The 18,515-nt window shown below is 45.2% G+C and overlaps 1 protein-coding gene across 3 annotated transcripts in view; it reads right to left on the bottom strand.

The window, feature by feature from the left end:
• Nucleotides 1-18,515, bottom strand: part of VPS13B (vacuolar protein sorting 13 homolog B) — a 2,423,697-nt gene that overhangs the window by 1,342,883 nt on the left and 1,062,299 nt on the right. For all 3 annotated transcript variants that reach the window (XM_069220546.1, XM_069220545.1, XM_069220547.1), the window contains exon 22: nucleotides 15,208-15,338. In XM_069220546.1, coding sequence (XP_069076647.1) covers nucleotides 15,208-15,338 — 131 coding nt within the window. The remainder of the gene's footprint in view (nucleotides 1-15,207; nucleotides 15,339-18,515) is intronic.

Here is an 18,515-nt window from a genome sequence, read left to right as displayed (position 1 = left end):
CTCATGTGAGCCACCTAAAGGATCCATGTAAATAGCTCTGCTGCAAGGCATGGTAGAAACCAATTAAAAGAAAATAATGATTAACTCCTTTCAGAAGAAAGAGTAAATGTATGGAGTTTTGTACGCAGGTGCGGCCAGTCCTTTAGGGCGGAGGGGCCACACCGCCCCCCCACCTTTTGCATCTCATGAAGAGTGGCGGTCAGACTGAACAAAGGCCAGCCTGACAGACACTCTTCATGTTCAGGTCAGGCAGCCAGGAGCAGACATGCGCAATTTTGAAAGCTGAACTTTGCTGGGCTGAAGAGGTCACAGCTCCTGTGGGCGTGACCTCCTCAGCTCAGCAAAGGTGCCTCGAGGCCCTCCCCCGGGTGACGGGGGAAGCGTCAACCATTGACTTCGACCTGGGAGCTTCAGGTTTAAGCCGTGAAGCACCCAGGGCGAGTGTCAATCAGTGACACCTCATCACAGAGTGGGGTCGGATCAGCAGTCTCACTGACCCCATCCCACTCTGTGACAAAGTTGGGACTGCTGCCTTCCCTCATTGGCTGACCTAGGGTCAGCCAATGAGGGAAGGCAGCAGTCCCAACCCTCTTGGGACCTCTGAGGCTGAAGGTAAGTGTGTGTGTGATCTTTTTAAATTAATGTTTGGTGCGTGTGTGTATGTTTGAATGTTGATGTGTTGTTAATGGATGTGCATGCGTGCGTGTGTGTGAAAGAATGAGTGTGTGTGCGTCCCGCCTGCCCCCTCCCTCCTAAAACTGGCAGGCCGCCACTGTTTGTATGGCTGATCATACTGTTAGAACAAGCTTTGGAAACACCAATACGTCTCTTATACGGACGAGCTATTGGCTTTGGCAATATATTTTAGACATGTTGAACACCACTGTGGGTGCTGTTCAGCATGTCTAAACGTGGACTGGAGTAGAGTGGGGTGAAGGAGGGTGGTGGGGTAGATTGGAACGCATTGCAGTGGGGTAGATTGGGGTAGCCTGTAGTGCAGTATATTGGGGTGGAGTATATTGGGGTACAGTGGTGTGGAATAGGGTACAGTGGTGTAGATTGGGGTAGAGTGGAGAAGACTGGATTGGGGTTCAGTGGAGTAGATTGGAGTAGGGTAGAGTAGGTAAACTGGAGTGGGATAGATTGACTGCTGTTGGGTAGATTCCAGTTAAGTGGGGGTAAATTGGGGTAAACTGCTATAAGGCAGAGTAATGTGCAGTGAAGTGGGGTAGATTGGAGCGGGGTAGACTGAAGTGGGGTAGATTGGAGCGGGGTAGACTGAAGTGGGGTAGATTGGAGCAGACTGTGGTAGACTGGAGTGCAATGGAGTAGAGCAGAATTAGTATACTGGAGTGGAGTCTATTGCAGAGGGGTAGATTTGGGTGAATAGAGTGGAGTGGGGTAGAGTGGAGTAGGGTAGTCTGGGATGGTGTGGATGCAGATTGGAACGGGATAGATTGGAGTAGATGGGGGTAGATCAAGTTGGAGCAGGGTAGGTTGTGGTAGATTAGAGAAGAATGTGGGGTAGACTGCAGTGGAGTGGGGGTAGGGCAGAATACAGTGGGGCAGATAAAGAGTAGACTGGAGAGGAATGGAGTGAGGTAGATTGGGGAGGAGTAGATTGGAGTGGGGCAGATTGAGGTGGAGTGGAGTGGGGTAGACAGGAGTGAAATAGGGTAGATTGGAATGGGATAGATTGGGGCGTGGAGTAGACTGGAGTGCAGTGGGTAGACTGGAGTGAAGTGGGGAAAATGGTGAGGGGTAGAGTGGAGTGGGGTTGACTGGGGTAGAGTGGAGTGGGGTAGACTGAGGTGGTCTAGAGTGAAGTGGGGTATACTGGAGTGGGGTATGTTGGGGTGGAGTGCGGTAGAGTGGGCTTGGGTAGATTGTGATAGAGCAGAGTAGGGTAAATTGGACTGAGTGGGGTTGATTGGAGTAGAGTTGGGTAGATTAGGGTGGATTTGAGTGGGGTAAATTGGGGTAGAGTGGGGTAAATTGTGGTAGATTGGATAGGAGTGGGGTAGACTGGGGTAGATTGGAGAGCAGTGGGGTAGACTGGCATGGAGTGGGGTAGATTGGTGTGGGGCAGACTGGAATGGAGTGGGGAAGATTAGAGTAGATTGGATGGGGTGGAGTAGACTGGAGTGCAGTGGGTAGACTGGAGTGAGGTGGGGAAAATGGTGAGGGGTAGAGTGGAGTGGGGTTGACTGGGGTAGAGTGGAGTGGGGTAGACTGAGGTGGTCGAGAGTGAAGTGGGGTATACTGGAGTGGGGTATGTTGGGGTGGAGTGCGGTAGAGTGGGCTTGGGTAGATTGTGATAGAGCAGAGTAGGGTAAATTGGACTGAGTGGGGTAGATTGGAGTAGAGTTGGGTAGTTTAGGGTGGATTTGAGTGGGGGAAATTGGGGTAGAGTGGGGTAAATTGTGGTAGATTGGATTGGAGTGGGGTAGACTGGAATGAAGTTGAGTGGGTATATTAGAGTGGCATGGAGTCAGGAAAATTGGAGTGGAGTAGAGATTGGAGTACAGATTAGAGTGGAGTGGGGAAGATTTGATTGGTGTGGAGAGGGGTAGGCTGGAGTGTGGTAGATTAGAGTGGAGTGAGGTAGAGTAGGGTGGAGTGGGTTAGAGTGGAGTAGATTGGGGTGGACTGAAGGGTAGTGTGGTATACTGGAGTGGGGTGTAGTGGAGAGCGGAAGATTGGAATGGTGTGTAGAAGATTGGAGAGGGGTGGATTGGGGTAAAGTGTGAATAGTGGAGTGAAGTGGGGTAGATTGGGGTGGAGGTGACTGGCGTAGAGTGGGCTATATTGGAGTGGGGTAGAGTGGAGTTGGGTAGAGTGGAGAGGAGTAGATTGGGGTGGAGTGGGGATAACTGAAATGGATTGGAGTAAACTGGAGTGGAGCTTGGTAGACTGGAGTGGTCTGTGTGGGGCAGATGTGAGTTGAGTAGTGTTTGTCAGATTGGAGTGGTTTGTATTGGGATGGACTGGAGTGGGGTAGATTGGGTTAGAGTGGAGTAGGGTAAATTGGAGTGGAGTGAAATAGACTGGGGTGGAATGGGATAGAGTGGAGTGTGGTAGATAGGGATTGAGTGAAGTGGAGTAGATTGGGGTGGATCTGAGTGGGGTAGACTGGAGTGGGTTAAGTTGTGGTAGATTTAAGTGACGTAGAGTGGAGTCAAGTAGGGTAGAGCGGAGTCAAGTTGGGTAGAGTGGAGTGGAGTGGGGTAGAGTGGAATGAGTGGGGCGGATTGGAGACTGGAGTAGAAAGTGGAGTGGAGTGGGGTGGGCTGGAGCAAAGTAGGGTAGACTGGAGTGTGGTAGATTACAGTGGAGAAAGGTAGATTGGGGTGGGGTAGAGTCGGGTGGATTGGGGTGTAGTACGATATACTGGAGTGGGGCATATTGGGTGGAGTGGGGAGACTGGAGTGAGGTCGATTGGAATGAAGTGTGGAAGTTTGGAGTGGGGTAGATTAAGATAGATTGGGGTGGAGTGAAGTGGGGCAGATTAGGATAGAGTGGAGTGGGCTAGATTGGGATAAACTAAAGTGGGGTAGATTAGGGTGGAGCAGAGATGAGATTGAAGTGGATTGGTGTTGAGTGGAGTGGGTAAACTGGAGTGGAGTAGGGTAGAATGGACTGGAGAAGAGTGGGGCAGATTTGAGTGGATTTGGGTGGACTGGAGTGGGACAGATTGGAGTGAAGTGGAGTGTACCTGGGTAGATTGGGGTAGAGTGGAGTGGGGTAGACTGGAGGATAGTCGAGTAGACTGGAATGGAGTGGAGAGGAGTGAGATAGATTGGGGTGGACTGGAGTGGGGTAGAATGGAGTGAACTGGGTTGTAGTAGCGGGGAGTGAAGTGGGGTAGATTGGAATGGAGACGGGTAGACTAGAGTGGAATGAGGCGGGCTAGACTGGAGTCAATGGGGTAAATTGGAGTGGAGTGTATTGTAGCTGTGGTCGTTAGGTTACATCGCTTGGACCTAAGTGCATACGAATATTGGGTGCCCAAAAGCACTTTAGGTGGAATACATATGAGAATGAGAACTTAGGTGTAGGTTTTAAGGAGAAATTGAGTAGTTGCTGAGCTGCCCAAAACTGAAGCACTTTAAACACACATACTCTGTATGTGCGGGGAAGAGGTGGAAAACATACGAGAGTGAGGTCACAGGTTTTAAAGAGCAATGGATTATCTGCAGCGCTGGCCAAAATTGAGGCACTTTAAAAAGCCACATACTTTGTGTTTGAAAAGGCACAGATGCGTCCAAAATGTTTATGTTGCTTAATGGCAGCCTAACCGGAAGCATGTGATTGGACTGCTTGTCTGGAAAGATTATTGAAGTCCGGCTTCAGACTAATGTACACTTTAAACAGACACATACTTTGTATGAGCAAAGAAGAGGCGCAGCCTACAAACATATACAGTCACACAGACTCCTTTAATATTCCATGCCATTTGTCTGGTGCTGTCAAAGTGCAGAATTCCAAAACGATTTAAGGAAACAACAAAAAAAAAACTGTAGGACAGAAGTTAAAAGCAACCCAAAGGTGTAGCATGGAAGTGGAACTAATGGTCAGAAAAATGGAATAAATAGAACCCTGAATCGCAGCTCAAGCAGCAGAAGGACACTAATCAAACGAAACCAAACAGTACTTGTTCCATGCACTGGAGAAATAAAAAGAAGTAATGTGAGGTATGTGGTGGCCAATTAGTAGGCAGCTAAAAAGAATGGCAATTAAGCCAGCGAACGGTAAGCAATGGGCGGGCTCCAGCCCTTTACTGTTTACAATACCCCTTGAAACAACAGCGCATGAGTGCTGTTAAGCAAGACCAAAAATTGAATAAACTGTGGAAAGATATGCAGAGTGTATGTTACAGTGGAAATTAGACTTAACAGAGTTTAAAAAACTGAATTCCAAATTATATTAGTGTGCAATGTCAGAGGGACATAGACCCAAGGTAAACATACAGCAGGCAAACCTATACTGATTGTCATTAAGTCTGATAGTGTGCCACAGTTAGGACTCTGACAGTCACGGATTTGTTGTAAGGATTGCATGATGCGTGTTAATGGTTCCTGTGTGGAGTGGGTGGGGGAAGGGAGAATGTTTTTTTTAGGGTACATGTAAGATTAAATTAAGTTAGACTAGAAGTAGGAATAAAAGTTAAAGGCTCATTCATCAGGAACAATGTTAAACAAGCATTGGCAATACTAACTGGCAGGGCTTTAGCGTGCCAATCCATGTAAACAGTGACATTCCCAAAAGCTGTTTACTTGTGCTGCGTACGCTAATGCTGTTTTTCACATATGCCTACTCTACTAACATTGCTTGAGTTGGGTTAAAATATCAATTGGGTATTTCTTTCTATACAGAATGCACATAGGAGATAAACTATTGCATGTGACAAACTGTGTAATGATTGAGTGTACTTTTCAGATGTAAAACAGTCCTTCAAGGTTTCCAGTGGAAGCATTTTCTGGAAGGAGGAAAGATTCATCAAATAGCCAATAGTATGGTGTGAGAAAGGAAACTTTTCTGGATGGAGCCAAAGCCCTCTTCCATGTATATTATAAATAATTGTTAACGATACATCTTGCAGACCAGTGGCACTGTCAATTCAAGACAGATCTAAAAACTTAAGAAGATTCAGTTAGTGAGCCCCAAACACAAGAAGCGCTGGGAAGGTGGTGGAAAGATAAAAAGAAATATGAACCCCCTAATGGAATTTCTCATGCTTCAGAACACTTGTGCGTCAGAGGATCCAAGTGAACTAAAGTGTGTAGCAATGGTTCAGTTGCCAGACACTGAACACAGCAGCAACGTAAGACCTGCACTCAACTCCTCCAACTTCATAACGTTTGTGCTTAATATAACCCACCACATGCCTAGTACAACCCACAAAAAAGAACGTGTAGGAATCTTGACATAACCGGAATGTAAAAGAACTTTTGATTATCCAGAAGCAGAAATGTGAATCATTTATATCAAGATCTAGACATTTTGGTTCAGGAGAGGCTAGCTAGTTGCTACGCAGCGCTCTGGTCACACAAACGAAACGTTTCCGTGTGCCTCAAAACACTATCAATTCTCCTCAATAAAGAAAGTTTATTTATTTATTTCAAGAGTGTTTTATTGGGCTTTTATACAATAGGAAAGTTAAATAACATAAATGAAAAGAAACAATACATTGTATGGTAACATCAAATGTAGTTTGGGCTATAGCATGAAGAGTCTGTCCACATTTATAAAAGTAGAGATAAGTGTATTTGTTTGCAACGATGCGGTGAGGTTAATCAGTGTATGTATTGTGACAAGAGCGTTTCTTGATGTTGTGGTGAATGATTAAGATACCTCAGTTGTAGATGATTGAGACAGAGTAAAAGAGTGGAGAAGGAAGAAGAGAAGAAAAAGGTGATAGGGGTGAAAAGTAGAGAGTACATGGGGAAAGGGGATGGGTAGGAAGAGGATGGGGGGGGAGACTGGAGGTAGGAGAGGGTGGGAGAATGAGTGAGTGAATGCACGAGTGATCGAAAGAAATCGTGAACAATCAACTATCCCGGTTCCTGGAAGAGAACAAGGCACTCGACACCTCCCAATCCGGATTCTGCAAAAATCACAGCACCGAGACCACACTCATTGCTGCCACAGATGAAATCAGGACCATGCTCGACAAAGGAGAAACAGAGGCACTCATCCTCCTGGACCTCTCCTCAGCTTTCGACACGGTATGTCATCACACTCTCCGCACACGCCTCCACAACGCTGGAATCCGTGACAAAGCACTGGACTGGATCTCGTCATTTCTCATGGACAGGACCCAGAGAGTCCGCCTCCGGCCGTTCCTATCAGAAGCCTCCAATATCACCTGTGGGGTCCCTCAAGGATCTTCGCTCAGCCCCACACTTTTCAACGTGTACATGGCCCCCCTCGGCAACACCGCACCAACACACCACATCAACATAGTCTCCTACGCTGACGACACTCAGCTCATCATCTCCCTCACGAAAGACCCCACTACTGCAAAGGACAACCTCCACAACGGACTCGACGCCATCGACAGCTGGATGGAATCAAGCCACCTCAGGTTAAACACAGACAAGACAGAATTACTCATCTTCGGCACCAACCCCTCAGCTTGGAACGACTCCTGGTGGCCCACCTCCCTAGGATCCGCACCCTCACCCACCACCCACGCACGCAACTTGGGCTTCATCTTGGATCCCACACTCAGCATGACTCAGCAGGTCAATGCCATCTCCCCTTTCTGCTACAACACCCTCCGCCTGCACCGCTAAATCTTCAAATGGATACCCATAGATACCAGGAAAACTGTCACCCGCGCCTTGGTCAGTAGCCGATTGGATTAAGGAAACGCCCTATATGCAGGAATAACAAACAAAAACTGCAAACAAAGCTGCATCCGCCCACCTCATTCTGGACATCCCACGCTGCGACCACATCTCACCCAACCTCAGAGACCTACACTGGCTATCAGTATCAAAGAAGATCGCCTTCAAAATCCTCATCCATGCACACAAGCCCCGCCACAACACAGGTCCCGCCTACCTCAAAAACAGACTCACCTTTCACACCCCCGCCCGCAACCTTTGCTCTGCCAACCACGCCCTCACCTACGTTCCTCGCGTCCGTCGCACGACCGCCGGAGGAAGATCATTCTCTCACCTTGCCGCAAAGACCTGGAACTCCCTACCTCCACCTGACCCAAGACCTTCTATCCTTCAGGAAACACCTCAAGACTTAGCTTTTCGACCAGTAGCTCTCCCCCCCAGCGCCTTGAGACCTTACCGGGTGAGTAGTGCGCTCTATAAATCCCTGACTGATTGATTGATCAGATGATCGTAGTTACACAGACGAGTGAGACAAAGTTGTCACGTTTGCAGCAGAGTTTACCATTCTTCATTGGTGTTGTCTTCAAGTATAAATTTAGTGAGTTACAAGCAGTTCTGATGAATTGGACCCATTCCTACCATGTGTGGGGGGATAGTTTGGAGGAGTCTTTCCATTCACTGAGGATAACCATAAGGCCAGTCGTGACTAGAATGTCCCATAGGAGATGGTCCTCTTTTTTCAATGCCTTTCTAATGTCAGTGGGGAGGATGCCCAGTGTAACAGAGGCTAACGAAGGAGTCCATTTTGTATGAAGTATTTGAGATATTGTATTACTGATGTCCTGCCATAACTTTTTGGTTGAGGTGCATTCCATAAGCATGTGTTTTTAGTCTCCTGTTTCCTTCTCACAGCTCAAGCATGTGTCAGAGGATCGGAGGCCTAGTTCATAAAGTTTAGCCAGTCATATTGGCAATCCAGTATCTGCCTTGTGCTAGTAATGGAGTTATTATGTTGGAAGTGAGGTTACTCAAGGTAGATGGCCAGTCAGGTGAGACCTTTGGAGTGTTGTTGGAGTCTGATAGTAGAGTTTCCCACTTGTCTTGTGTTAGTTTATTTAGTGAGGTTTTTGTGGGGGGTATGAGGGAGTACAGTTTGGAAGGTAGGTGAATGCCTTTGGTACATTTTTCTAATGTGTTGGATAGTTCAGGGGGATAGGAGGTTTATGTTTGGTTATAAGCAATTTTATTTTAAGGAAATGGTAGAAGTCTAGGTCGTTTAGGTTAAATGTGTTTGCGAGAACGGTATGGGTTCGGGGGTGCCAATATCTCTCACCAGGAGAACATCTTTTTCTGCCATTTCTCTACATACATAGTTCTCCCTTCTAGTTTTAAGTTTTCATTGTGCCATAGCAAGGCTAGACATGGATGTTTAATTTTGTGGGGTAGTTTGTTGTTCGTTGTTCATTTTTCAGAGTGCCTGTGCTGTGCTGGATAGAATGTTTATAGAGTGGTGTGTTTTAATTTTCTGGATGGTTAGAAATGAAGTGAAGGATAAGGGTTTAGTGAGGGCGATTTCAAAAGTGAACCATGGCAGCTATGGGTTGGTGGTGGTTAGGAGCCAGCTGTTCCCCTGTTTTGCTAGGAAGGCCTGTTGGTATCTGCGGTAGTCGGGTAAGTTTAGGCTGCCAAATTGTTTTCTTTTTTTTTTTTTTTTTTTTTTAGACTTCCAGAGGAACTCAGTAAGTAACGTGTCTATTTTGGTAAGAAAGGTGTATGGAAGGTATATGGAGGACATGTTGATTAAAATGTTAATAAGGGGGATAATCATTTTGATAGACTGTATTCTACCCCACCAAGTAATGAACAAAAACAAAAGTTTATTTTGATGTTTCCTAGTAACCAGATTAACAATTTTACAGCACCATTGACTCTGAGGATGCAAAACACTGCTGAAACGTGGATCCACCCAACATTTTTTTCTGCCTCTTTTACTAGGATAGAAGTCATTTTGAGGTGGAGAAAGCTTTCATCTTTGTCCTTTGTAGTATATAAAAGAGCTGCATCATGATTTAATTTGAAGGGGCTCTATGACCACAACATAAGGCAGACAAGTCAGGTGAAGTTCAGTTCCCAGAACACAAGGAACATATTAATTAATAATGCTAATGGCTAAGCTGAGTGACAGCATTTTAGTAACTTGCAGCCCATAAATATACATTCAGAATATTGCTGTAGGAAAGCAAAGTCTTCTGGAAAAACCTTTGTTTTGCTAGTATAAATACAACAAGCATTGGCAAAGCCAAAAGATCACCCCTAAGTGACCCAATGCTTTTCCCGATGCTATGCAGCATAGGTAAAAAGCAAAATGATTTTGATGATTCTCTGAAGTGTCTGCAAAACAAAAATAAAGCCATCACCACACATGAGCATGACTGAGGAGTGACATGAGTGCATTGCTTATTTACCAATCCAAGAAGCAGACACCTTCTGACTGATAAATACAAAAAGGTCATTTTAGTAGTGTGACAGCGCTTTTTGGATTGCAGAACAGTGAAGGAGCAAATAGCCACAGCTGGGCCCTACAAAATACATAAAAAATATATATTTTAAATGTTATGGACCATAAATGGTTCTGAGGACAACTATTGAGCAGGTGGTGGGGGAGCAACGGGAAGTGAGCGGGGGCAAGGGAGCTATGGTGGCCCTTGAGGGTGTTAAAAAAAAATGATTAAAAAAAAATATGAGTGTGGATTGAGTGAAGCAATTACGTGCTTATGGGAGGGATGAGAGAGCAACACAGAGCACGAGGGGGTAGGTGCTTGGGGATGGGAAGCACCCCAGAAGGGAGGGAACTAGAAAACACATGCATTCTCATGGAGAGATGAAAAAATAAAGTGGAAAGATGCAAGTCAGCTAGTCAAAAGGATGGTAAAGAGGCTATCCGCAAGGGGAGGTACAAATAGAAGAAGAGGAATGCAAGACATTCAATAAGCAGGAAACAAACGAGGGTGACAATAAGCCAACCAATGATAACCAAGGAGCGGCTCTGAGCCCAATGTGTAAGATTTTGGTATTGTCCACAATAGGCTCTTGACTGAAAACAGCTAAAAGCTGTCTACTATACAAAACCTAAAAAGATGTTTTCCACTCCATACTTTTCTGACAAGATTCGCCAAACCAAGAGGGGCACAGGTCACAGAAGACAATGTAAATGCAGAAACTTAAGCCCTTGGTTGGCAATCATTTGACGCTATTCCATAGACATAACATTTTAAGGCCATTTTCAAAGCTGTCAATGCATGTTTCTTGGTTTCTATAACTATACTGTTGCAGAGTTCCCATACAACAGACACTTTTGCTGCCATAGGGTTATGAAAAATGTGCATTTGTCCAATTTTCTTTATGTTCCTTACTGTGTCCAGAAATCCATTCCTTTACTCCCAGTGCAAAGACTGAGGCGTGAGGAGCACAATTTTTATTTCACCTTTTGTACCTACTTTATATAGCTGTAAGTTTAGAAGTGCATTATGTGTGGTAAGAAAAGTGTAAATATTAATACATATCTGCCAAGATAAGATATGAATTCTTCTGGTAGGCATTGCATTCTCTCATGACACTACGAAAAAAGCTTCAATTTCTCCAACTCCAGTCCATTCACGATTGTTAGAGAATCATGACCCGTGTATTGTGCCTCGCGATGGTCTTTCTTCTAAAATGTCCGGTGGACATGTAAACGTCACATGTGCAACGCCTCCCAAGTGTCTTTCCTCCAATATAACAGCAGGAGTGCTCACTGAGGCTCCTGTGTTGCGATTGCTAACTCCTCTAGGTTTGCCGGCATGCTTCAGTTGTCACATCCAGGGCACAGCCATTTACTGGCATGCAGAGACTATGAAGATAACATCTTCCAGATCCAGTCTGAGACCTGGGCATATTCTAACGTTGAGGAATCTGCTGTTATAATGTTCCTCCAGGATACCAACTTTTGATGCTGCTGTGAGAGGGGCAATAAAGGATGATGTGTATAAGTATAACCTCCATGGCTTGCCATAACATCAAAAACTTAAGGAATCTTTGCTGTTATAAAAAGTGCAATTTCAGCAAAGGGCGGCAGAGTGAATTTTGGATTAGGCCGGCAGAAATCCTACTTTTTGTCTGAATAAGTAACATTTAATACGATCGAAACATCTGGAATCTCTATATATTTCATGTCCTCTTGAAACTAGCTAATATTTTGTATCGTACAAAAAAGGTGCACGTCACGATCCTCTCTCTGATTTAGAATTCTCTTTCGTGTTATAGTTTGTGACCATTTGAGTATTTAGGTTACTAATTTAAGATTTTTATAAAGCGATACAACTTTCCTAGGCTATTTCAGAGAACTGGAGCAGAGGAGAAAATAAGTACAGCAAGTGCTGATGGGAGTTAGAGTCCAGCCATATGTACAGGCGGAACATACACCTGCACTGCACTCTTCAGTAGCTCTCAAAATTATACTAAACATAAATGAAGGCCTATTAAGAAAGTTGCATTTTCAGGAGGCTCATGGACTGGAGGTTACAAACTTCTGTACGGATTCAAGGGCTGAGGCTGTTGCAGAATTATAGACCTTTAGCTCCAAGGATCTTCCATTAAAGATATAATGGATCCCTGTGATTTTGAGGCCTACTTCTCGATAATGAATCTGCAGTATCACATTTCTGAAATATCTGTGGGTGATGAAGATTATAGAGGTTTCTATAAATCACTGTCATTGAAATAAACAATATGCTGTGGCCACTGCAGGTTCGTGAACAAGAAACACGAGTTGCGACCCGAGTTGATAGGGTTCCGATAGCACTGGAAACAAAAACCAAGGAATACCACAATTTGTTGTATATTTTTCTCTTTGCACCAACTAATGAAAATGAGAACCTGTCCTCGCAGCAGAATGGAGGGAAGCTCAGTCTCAACACAAACCAGGCATATTTTCCCTGCACCACTTTCTCCACATAGAACCAGGCAGATTTCGTGAGAGAAAAACGGCAATATTCTCAATTTTGAACCAGTCACAAGGGGGTGACTGGGAGGCAAGATGACACAGTACCGTCCAAAAGAACGACACGAGGAAATGACCCTTCAGGTGATAATGGACACAAATTAGCCTGCAAGAATAGAATAAGCCCCAGAAATCTGAGGAGGTGAGGGAGGACAAACGGGAAACACTGACTGCTGAAATAAGAAAAGCATAGGAAATGTATTTCAGGACAACTAAGGACAGGGTACTAGGGCCTCCAGGTGCCCTGTGCCTCGAAAGTTGCCAATAATTATCGAAGAAAATAAATTGTATACGGTATAGCTAACAGAAAAATGCCCTTTATCTCGTAGTATAATGAATACATAATGCAAGGAGTGTGAAGTAACTCAAGTTTCAAAGTGTGTATCACACGTTTGTTAGATTAATAAACTAAAACACAGGTAATGGGAACGATAATGTTTATTCTTCTTATCTTGATCACATTTTGTTTTTACAAAAAAGACCGGTCAACATTTGTTTCACCCTATAGGAAATAAGTCTGGTGTTTTATTTTTAAAGTCAGAAGTGTTGCCTCTTAGAGGGGAATCAAAATGGTCCACGCTTAGGGTGGCACAGCACAGAAGTCAATAAAGGTAGCTAGGTATAGTTATCCCCTCAAAAAGCACACTCCATATGTTAGAGAAGTTTCTTCGTAAAGGAAGTGAATTAATGACGGTACAGTTAGTACTGGATAACAATTTACATTGGAAAAAACTCATGTGCCAAGCAAGTAGGGTGCTACACAGCATGGTTCCCAGAAAGGTGTGTGTTAATGTATACAGAAGTAAAGGTAAAGCCATAAAAGGACTATCCCGTAAAGGCAGTGATATCATCTTCTCGCAGTGAAATGGTTTGTTGCTAGGTAACTTTTTACATCTTATTTTACACCGTACCAGATTATATCAACATGTCCCTATTTAGAGCATCAAGTGTCCTCTGGATGTACCAGAAAAACAGATATATTTAGTTATTTTTTGTAGTGTTTACATAACCAATAGAGGGTCTAGTAACAATAATTACCTTTTTTTTTTTTATGTTGTTGTAAATCTCTTTCTACCAACAGGACATGGTTCTTCCCACTGCAGTCTCTCCCCTGCCTCTGATTTTCAGAGGGCTCCAGGGAACCTTTGCACGCCACTGGAGCAGAGTGTCCTTCAACCAGGCTTCACAACTGGGTAGGTTCCTCTACTGGAAAATGCATTTGTGGCCATGGCTGCCTGACAAGGGTGGATTTGCCATAGTCGGCTACTGCAACCCTCCATCTCCTTCTGGTCTCCATCATGGGAGGCCACTGACAGCACCAAGTATTATCACTAAAAATAATGCAGTTATAAACTTGTGGGGTACAATAGGCACCTAGCACTGAGGGCCTCATTTCGAGTTTGGTGGGCGGCAGAGGCCGCCCGCCAAACTCTTTCAGACAGAAAACCGTCACTTCGGTTTTCCGCCCGCTGGCCCTAATATGAGTTTTCCACTGGGCTAGCAGAATACTCACACAACATTGATGCCGGTTTGTAATCGAACCGGCAGCAATGTTGTGGTGTGTCAGGTGCAGCAGCACCCGTCGTGCTTTTCACTGCCCGTAACTCGGGCAGTGAAAAGAGCGACGGGGCGGTCCAAGTGCATGGGCAGCACAGGGGCCCCCAGACACTCCCTTTCCGCCAGCCTTTGCATGGTGGTGGGACCGCCATGCAAAGGGGGGCGGAAACGCGGGTCGAAATCCAGAGGGCAGTGTTGCTTACAGTGATGCCCTGGCAGATTGAGACCACCGGCACCGCCAGACCATCGGCTGGCAGCAACCTGGCAGTTGGACCGTGGCAGCTCCGCCACAGTCATAATATGGAGGTTGGGCCGCCTCTGTCCACGGGAGTCTGAGAGCCACCATGGGTCTGGTGGTCCATGGACTGCCAAACTTGTAGTGAGGCCCTGAATGTCCCTTGTGACACAAACAGAAAGTTGCACCCAAATTGGGATCAGTGCCTGCTATTGAATGGAGGCCATGTTTGCACTATGCATGTGGCACCGATGAGCTTTCCATAGTGACAGTTTTAATAGTGCACACCTGGCGTGGCTAGGTGGCCCGTCCTGGAAATGGCAACAGCTCTTAGTGTCCTCAGTGGGAGATCTTTGCTGGTAGACTGCATGGACTCAAACTTGTGACCTTCCGGTTACACACAGTACAATGCAGCTGGCGCAGTAATCCGCAGACTATCGTAAAGCCTTCGCCAGGCTGCCATGAATGCGTGCCACTGCCTGGGTTAATTTTCCAGTGATTAAGTTTTCCTTTTTTATAAATCTATCTTGGTTCCTTGTAAATGATGGAGACTCACACGACTTCCTACGAATAAAGCTTGCAGTGCCTGTTGGTAAGGGAAGAGCATTGCATGAAACATAGCACTGGATCTTAGATTACAAATTCGGCACATTTTTGTAATAACATGTGACCCAGTCATTTGAAAGACAATTCACCATCCGCAACTGCAGCCGCTGAGTCCATTCCTGGGATACCCCTTGTTCACAAACAGACTTTCATCGCATTTGCTTTGGGAACCTTTTCCATGATGCGAGCTACGAGGGGAGATGTTTCTGTTTTAAAAAAATCTAGCTTAGAAAATATCCGTGAAACTCAAATCTCTTTTTACTAAGCATATCGGAAACTACATAGTTCGGGAATAGTTTTCCTGCAAGTAAAAGGAGAGCTGAAGTGAATCCATATGCAGAGTGCCTGGCTTCCTGAGGGTGTGATTGAAGCTGAAGTGCTTTCAAAGACATTGCTTTTCTTCCAGCCCTTCATCTTACCTGAAGTGTGAGCCGCTTCACTGCATTCCACACAACCCCAATGCATTCCTTCATCCGCTCCTCTGCAGTGGACCTGCTGCCCGCGGCGGAGCTGGGCAGCACCTTCACCGGGACCGACAGCGGGCGGGATTCTAGCGGGGAAAGCACAAGACAATCCTCTGTCACTGCAAAGAGCTGAAGTAATAGCTACATCATGCCCGCTGACGTCAGGCTCCGCAAGTAATACATTCTATCTGCATGTCGCATGGGGGCCGGTGTAAGTACAGGAGAGTCAGATCCCTTCCGGTGTCCGGATCCCCGCTCAGTGGAACACTGGCACACTCTGTCCCTGCCCCCCTTACAAGTGCCAACCTTGGCTTAATTAAACCATCAAAGGTATTTTTGTTCAATAGAAGAGCTACATACAAAGTTAAATCACAATATTTAGTCATCAAGGATTATACAAACAAAAGAGAAAAGACAAAGATATATAAAATAGATTTAAAGTTATGAAAAGTAAATATGTGTCCATTCCTGAACACAGGTCGTATCTCGTGCGCACATTAAGTGTTGATTGTTTTTACTAGATTTCTAATTTTCAACAGAGGAAATAGAAAATTACTACCAATCATATCAAGGCAAGAAGCAAAAACGGTGATAAGATCTCCTCCTCCCCAACTCCCATCTCTTCCGACAGACTAGCCATTTACCCGAACCCCCTTCGCAGAAAAATAACAGGAAGCCCCCCTTGCATGACACTTAAGTATGCATCCCTTCCTCAAATACATCACGGCATACGCAACAAACACGCTTGTGCACTGGAGGTACTTATGTGACGTGCAGAGACCCAGAGCGAGGTCTGTGGTCAAGAAGTCCTATCACGTGGGCCTACTGCTCGCTCACCGGACTCTAGAAGACTGACAGTGGCGGCAGCAATCATGTTCATAGTGCGAGGGAGGACTCTCTAATCTGCATATGCCAAGGAGAAGTGCATACTGGCCTCTCCCATATTTTACAGGGATTTGCCAGTCCCCTGCAACCAGTTCCTTTACTCATCCATGTAGGAACATGGCTGTTGCACATGTGCAATGTTTTTTGTGTATAGAGGATGGGTGCAAAGAGCATGTGTGGCGCAGGTGGCTCATGTGTGGCACAGATGTTAAGAAACATTTTTTTTCTTATTCAAGTGCCACCTAAAATGGAGGGTCGGAGAGAAACCATACAGTCGGTAAGAGTTGTAGGTCTTTCCCCAGGACATTACAGGGATCCTCAGTAGCTAGAGAGTTTAATGTGCCCTTTCCTGGCCCACTGCTCTGTGGATGGGCTATGCCCACAAGTTAAATGGTAGTTAAGTGGGACAGCTTCCTCCCTTTCGTGCCCTTGTATTGGGTTCCCCTGCCTAGAGACTCACAGTTCCACCCCACTTTCCTGCTCACATAATGTCACAAAGACCTAGGCTGGATTAGTCTGAGTAGAATAAGAAAAGAGGCCAGAACTGCCAAGAACCTGTCTCAGAGCCAACTGATGGGATACACAATTATTGCCTGCAACATTAGTATAAAGATGGGGCAGAAACACCCAGACAGTAGGCCAAGCTTTCTTTACCAGATTTAAGGGTCTCCACACCAGCAGCAACGAGAAACTCTGTGCTCCCTTGCCAGGTTTGGAACCAGATATGTAGATCTTGACTTCAGACTGCCAAGAAAGGCTGACGGATCTTTGCGTCTAGGGGGAGAGCTGATCATCTGCTCAGGAGGGACAAAGGAGGTGTCTTTGCACAAGGCAGATGCTGCTCACAAGATGAGGTGTGGTGTAGCAGTTGAGGTGGGGACAAATCAAAGGCATCTGCTGTGCACCGGAGAAGGAAATGTACTGACTGGTCTGCAAGGGTGAGACCTGGGAGCCCCAAAAGTGCTGCCACACAGTGAACAGACTGCATACCCGCATGGAAGGAGGGTATCTGGAAACTCAAATCTGTTCAAGCTCGGCTCTGAAATCTGAGCATTGCAAAGGCATGAGTAGCTACAGCCAATCAGACTTCAGTCTCAAAAAGAGACAAGCCAAAGTGTGAGAGGAAAGTTGCATTAATGGAGAGGCTGATGCCAGGAGCCTAGTACTCATCACGGTTCGGTGCCAACCTGTCTGGGTGGTGATTTCTGTGTCAATCTGTTTCACCAGATAAGGTGTTCCTCTGTTAGTATAGGAGGCTTGTGTCCTGTTTTATAACTCTTAATAGTTTCAAATATATAAGACAAGTAAATTAAAGTCTCTGGGTAGGAAACGCAACACTGGTTTCCAATCCTTCTCAATCCATGTTTTCTATGGGCAGTTTTGCCACTGCCAGTAAATGCAAACTTTTCTGCATTTGTTCTCTTGTGCAATGATTGGAGATACATCTGCCATATTCAGTACTCAGTCACCCTAGATTTTTTATTATGGTAAAAAAAACACAAAAAACATATGTATCGTGCACTTTGTGTATGTTACCACTACAACCATCTCTAGCAAATTCTTTGTGAAACGTTGGGCTGTGGCTTCTATGTTTAATATCCATAAGTCTCAGTGAAGCGGAAACTACAGTAAATGTAGTGCACTACTTTCTTTGTCTCACTAATTCCCATGGATAGTGAGTGAGCATATCTGATGGCTTCAATTAAGGTTTTTCAACGGTTAGGGGTTGGATAGCTTCTGGACTAAGCAAGACATTACTACTGTTCCCCTTTGTAAGAGTCACAAATCAGACTATGGTGGTCTGCTCCATAACAAACGCTGCTAGCGAAGCCATGCATTCCTTTGGAATTGGAGCCACTGCTCTACGTCTGCAGAGATTGAGCAGGGGGGCAATCTGCTTGCAGGGCAAAAGAGTACCTCGCTTTTTTTTAAACAGTTTAACAATAAAAAAATGAACAGGTCCTGATTGTACAAGAAGTTCAAAGGATAGGGGAGTATCCACATTAAACGTCAGTTTCCTTACAACTGACAAGGGGCGTTGTGTTTGGCAAAAAAAAAATATATTTATCAGGATTCCACATTTTGCTTTTACCACCCATGATCTCTTCAGTTTAATATTATTTAAAATCAGAAAAAGGAACGGGGTTAGAAGAGACCTGCGATAGTGTAACTCCCAGAGCAGATGTCAATCAAAATGCAATAGGCATAGGTGATGGACGTGGTAAACAAGTCAAAAATATATGAGGAATTGCACTACCAGTACCTGGCCTCTTTTGAAAGTCATTAAGGATCAAGACTTCGGCTAATTCGGTCTCCTTTAATGTCCCACTGCACCCCAGAAAGGGAATAAGAGTTCAATCTTTCAACAAAATCTCTGG

This window comes from Pleurodeles waltl, chromosome 2_2, assembly GCF_031143425.1.
Source record: "Pleurodeles waltl isolate 20211129_DDA chromosome 2_2, aPleWal1.hap1.20221129, whole genome shotgun sequence".
Lineage (NCBI taxonomy): Eukaryota > Metazoa > Chordata > Amphibia > Caudata > Salamandridae > Pleurodeles > Pleurodeles waltl.
The sequence above is the reverse complement of the archived record's forward strand: the minus strand, read 5'-3'. Positions and strand labels throughout refer to the sequence as shown.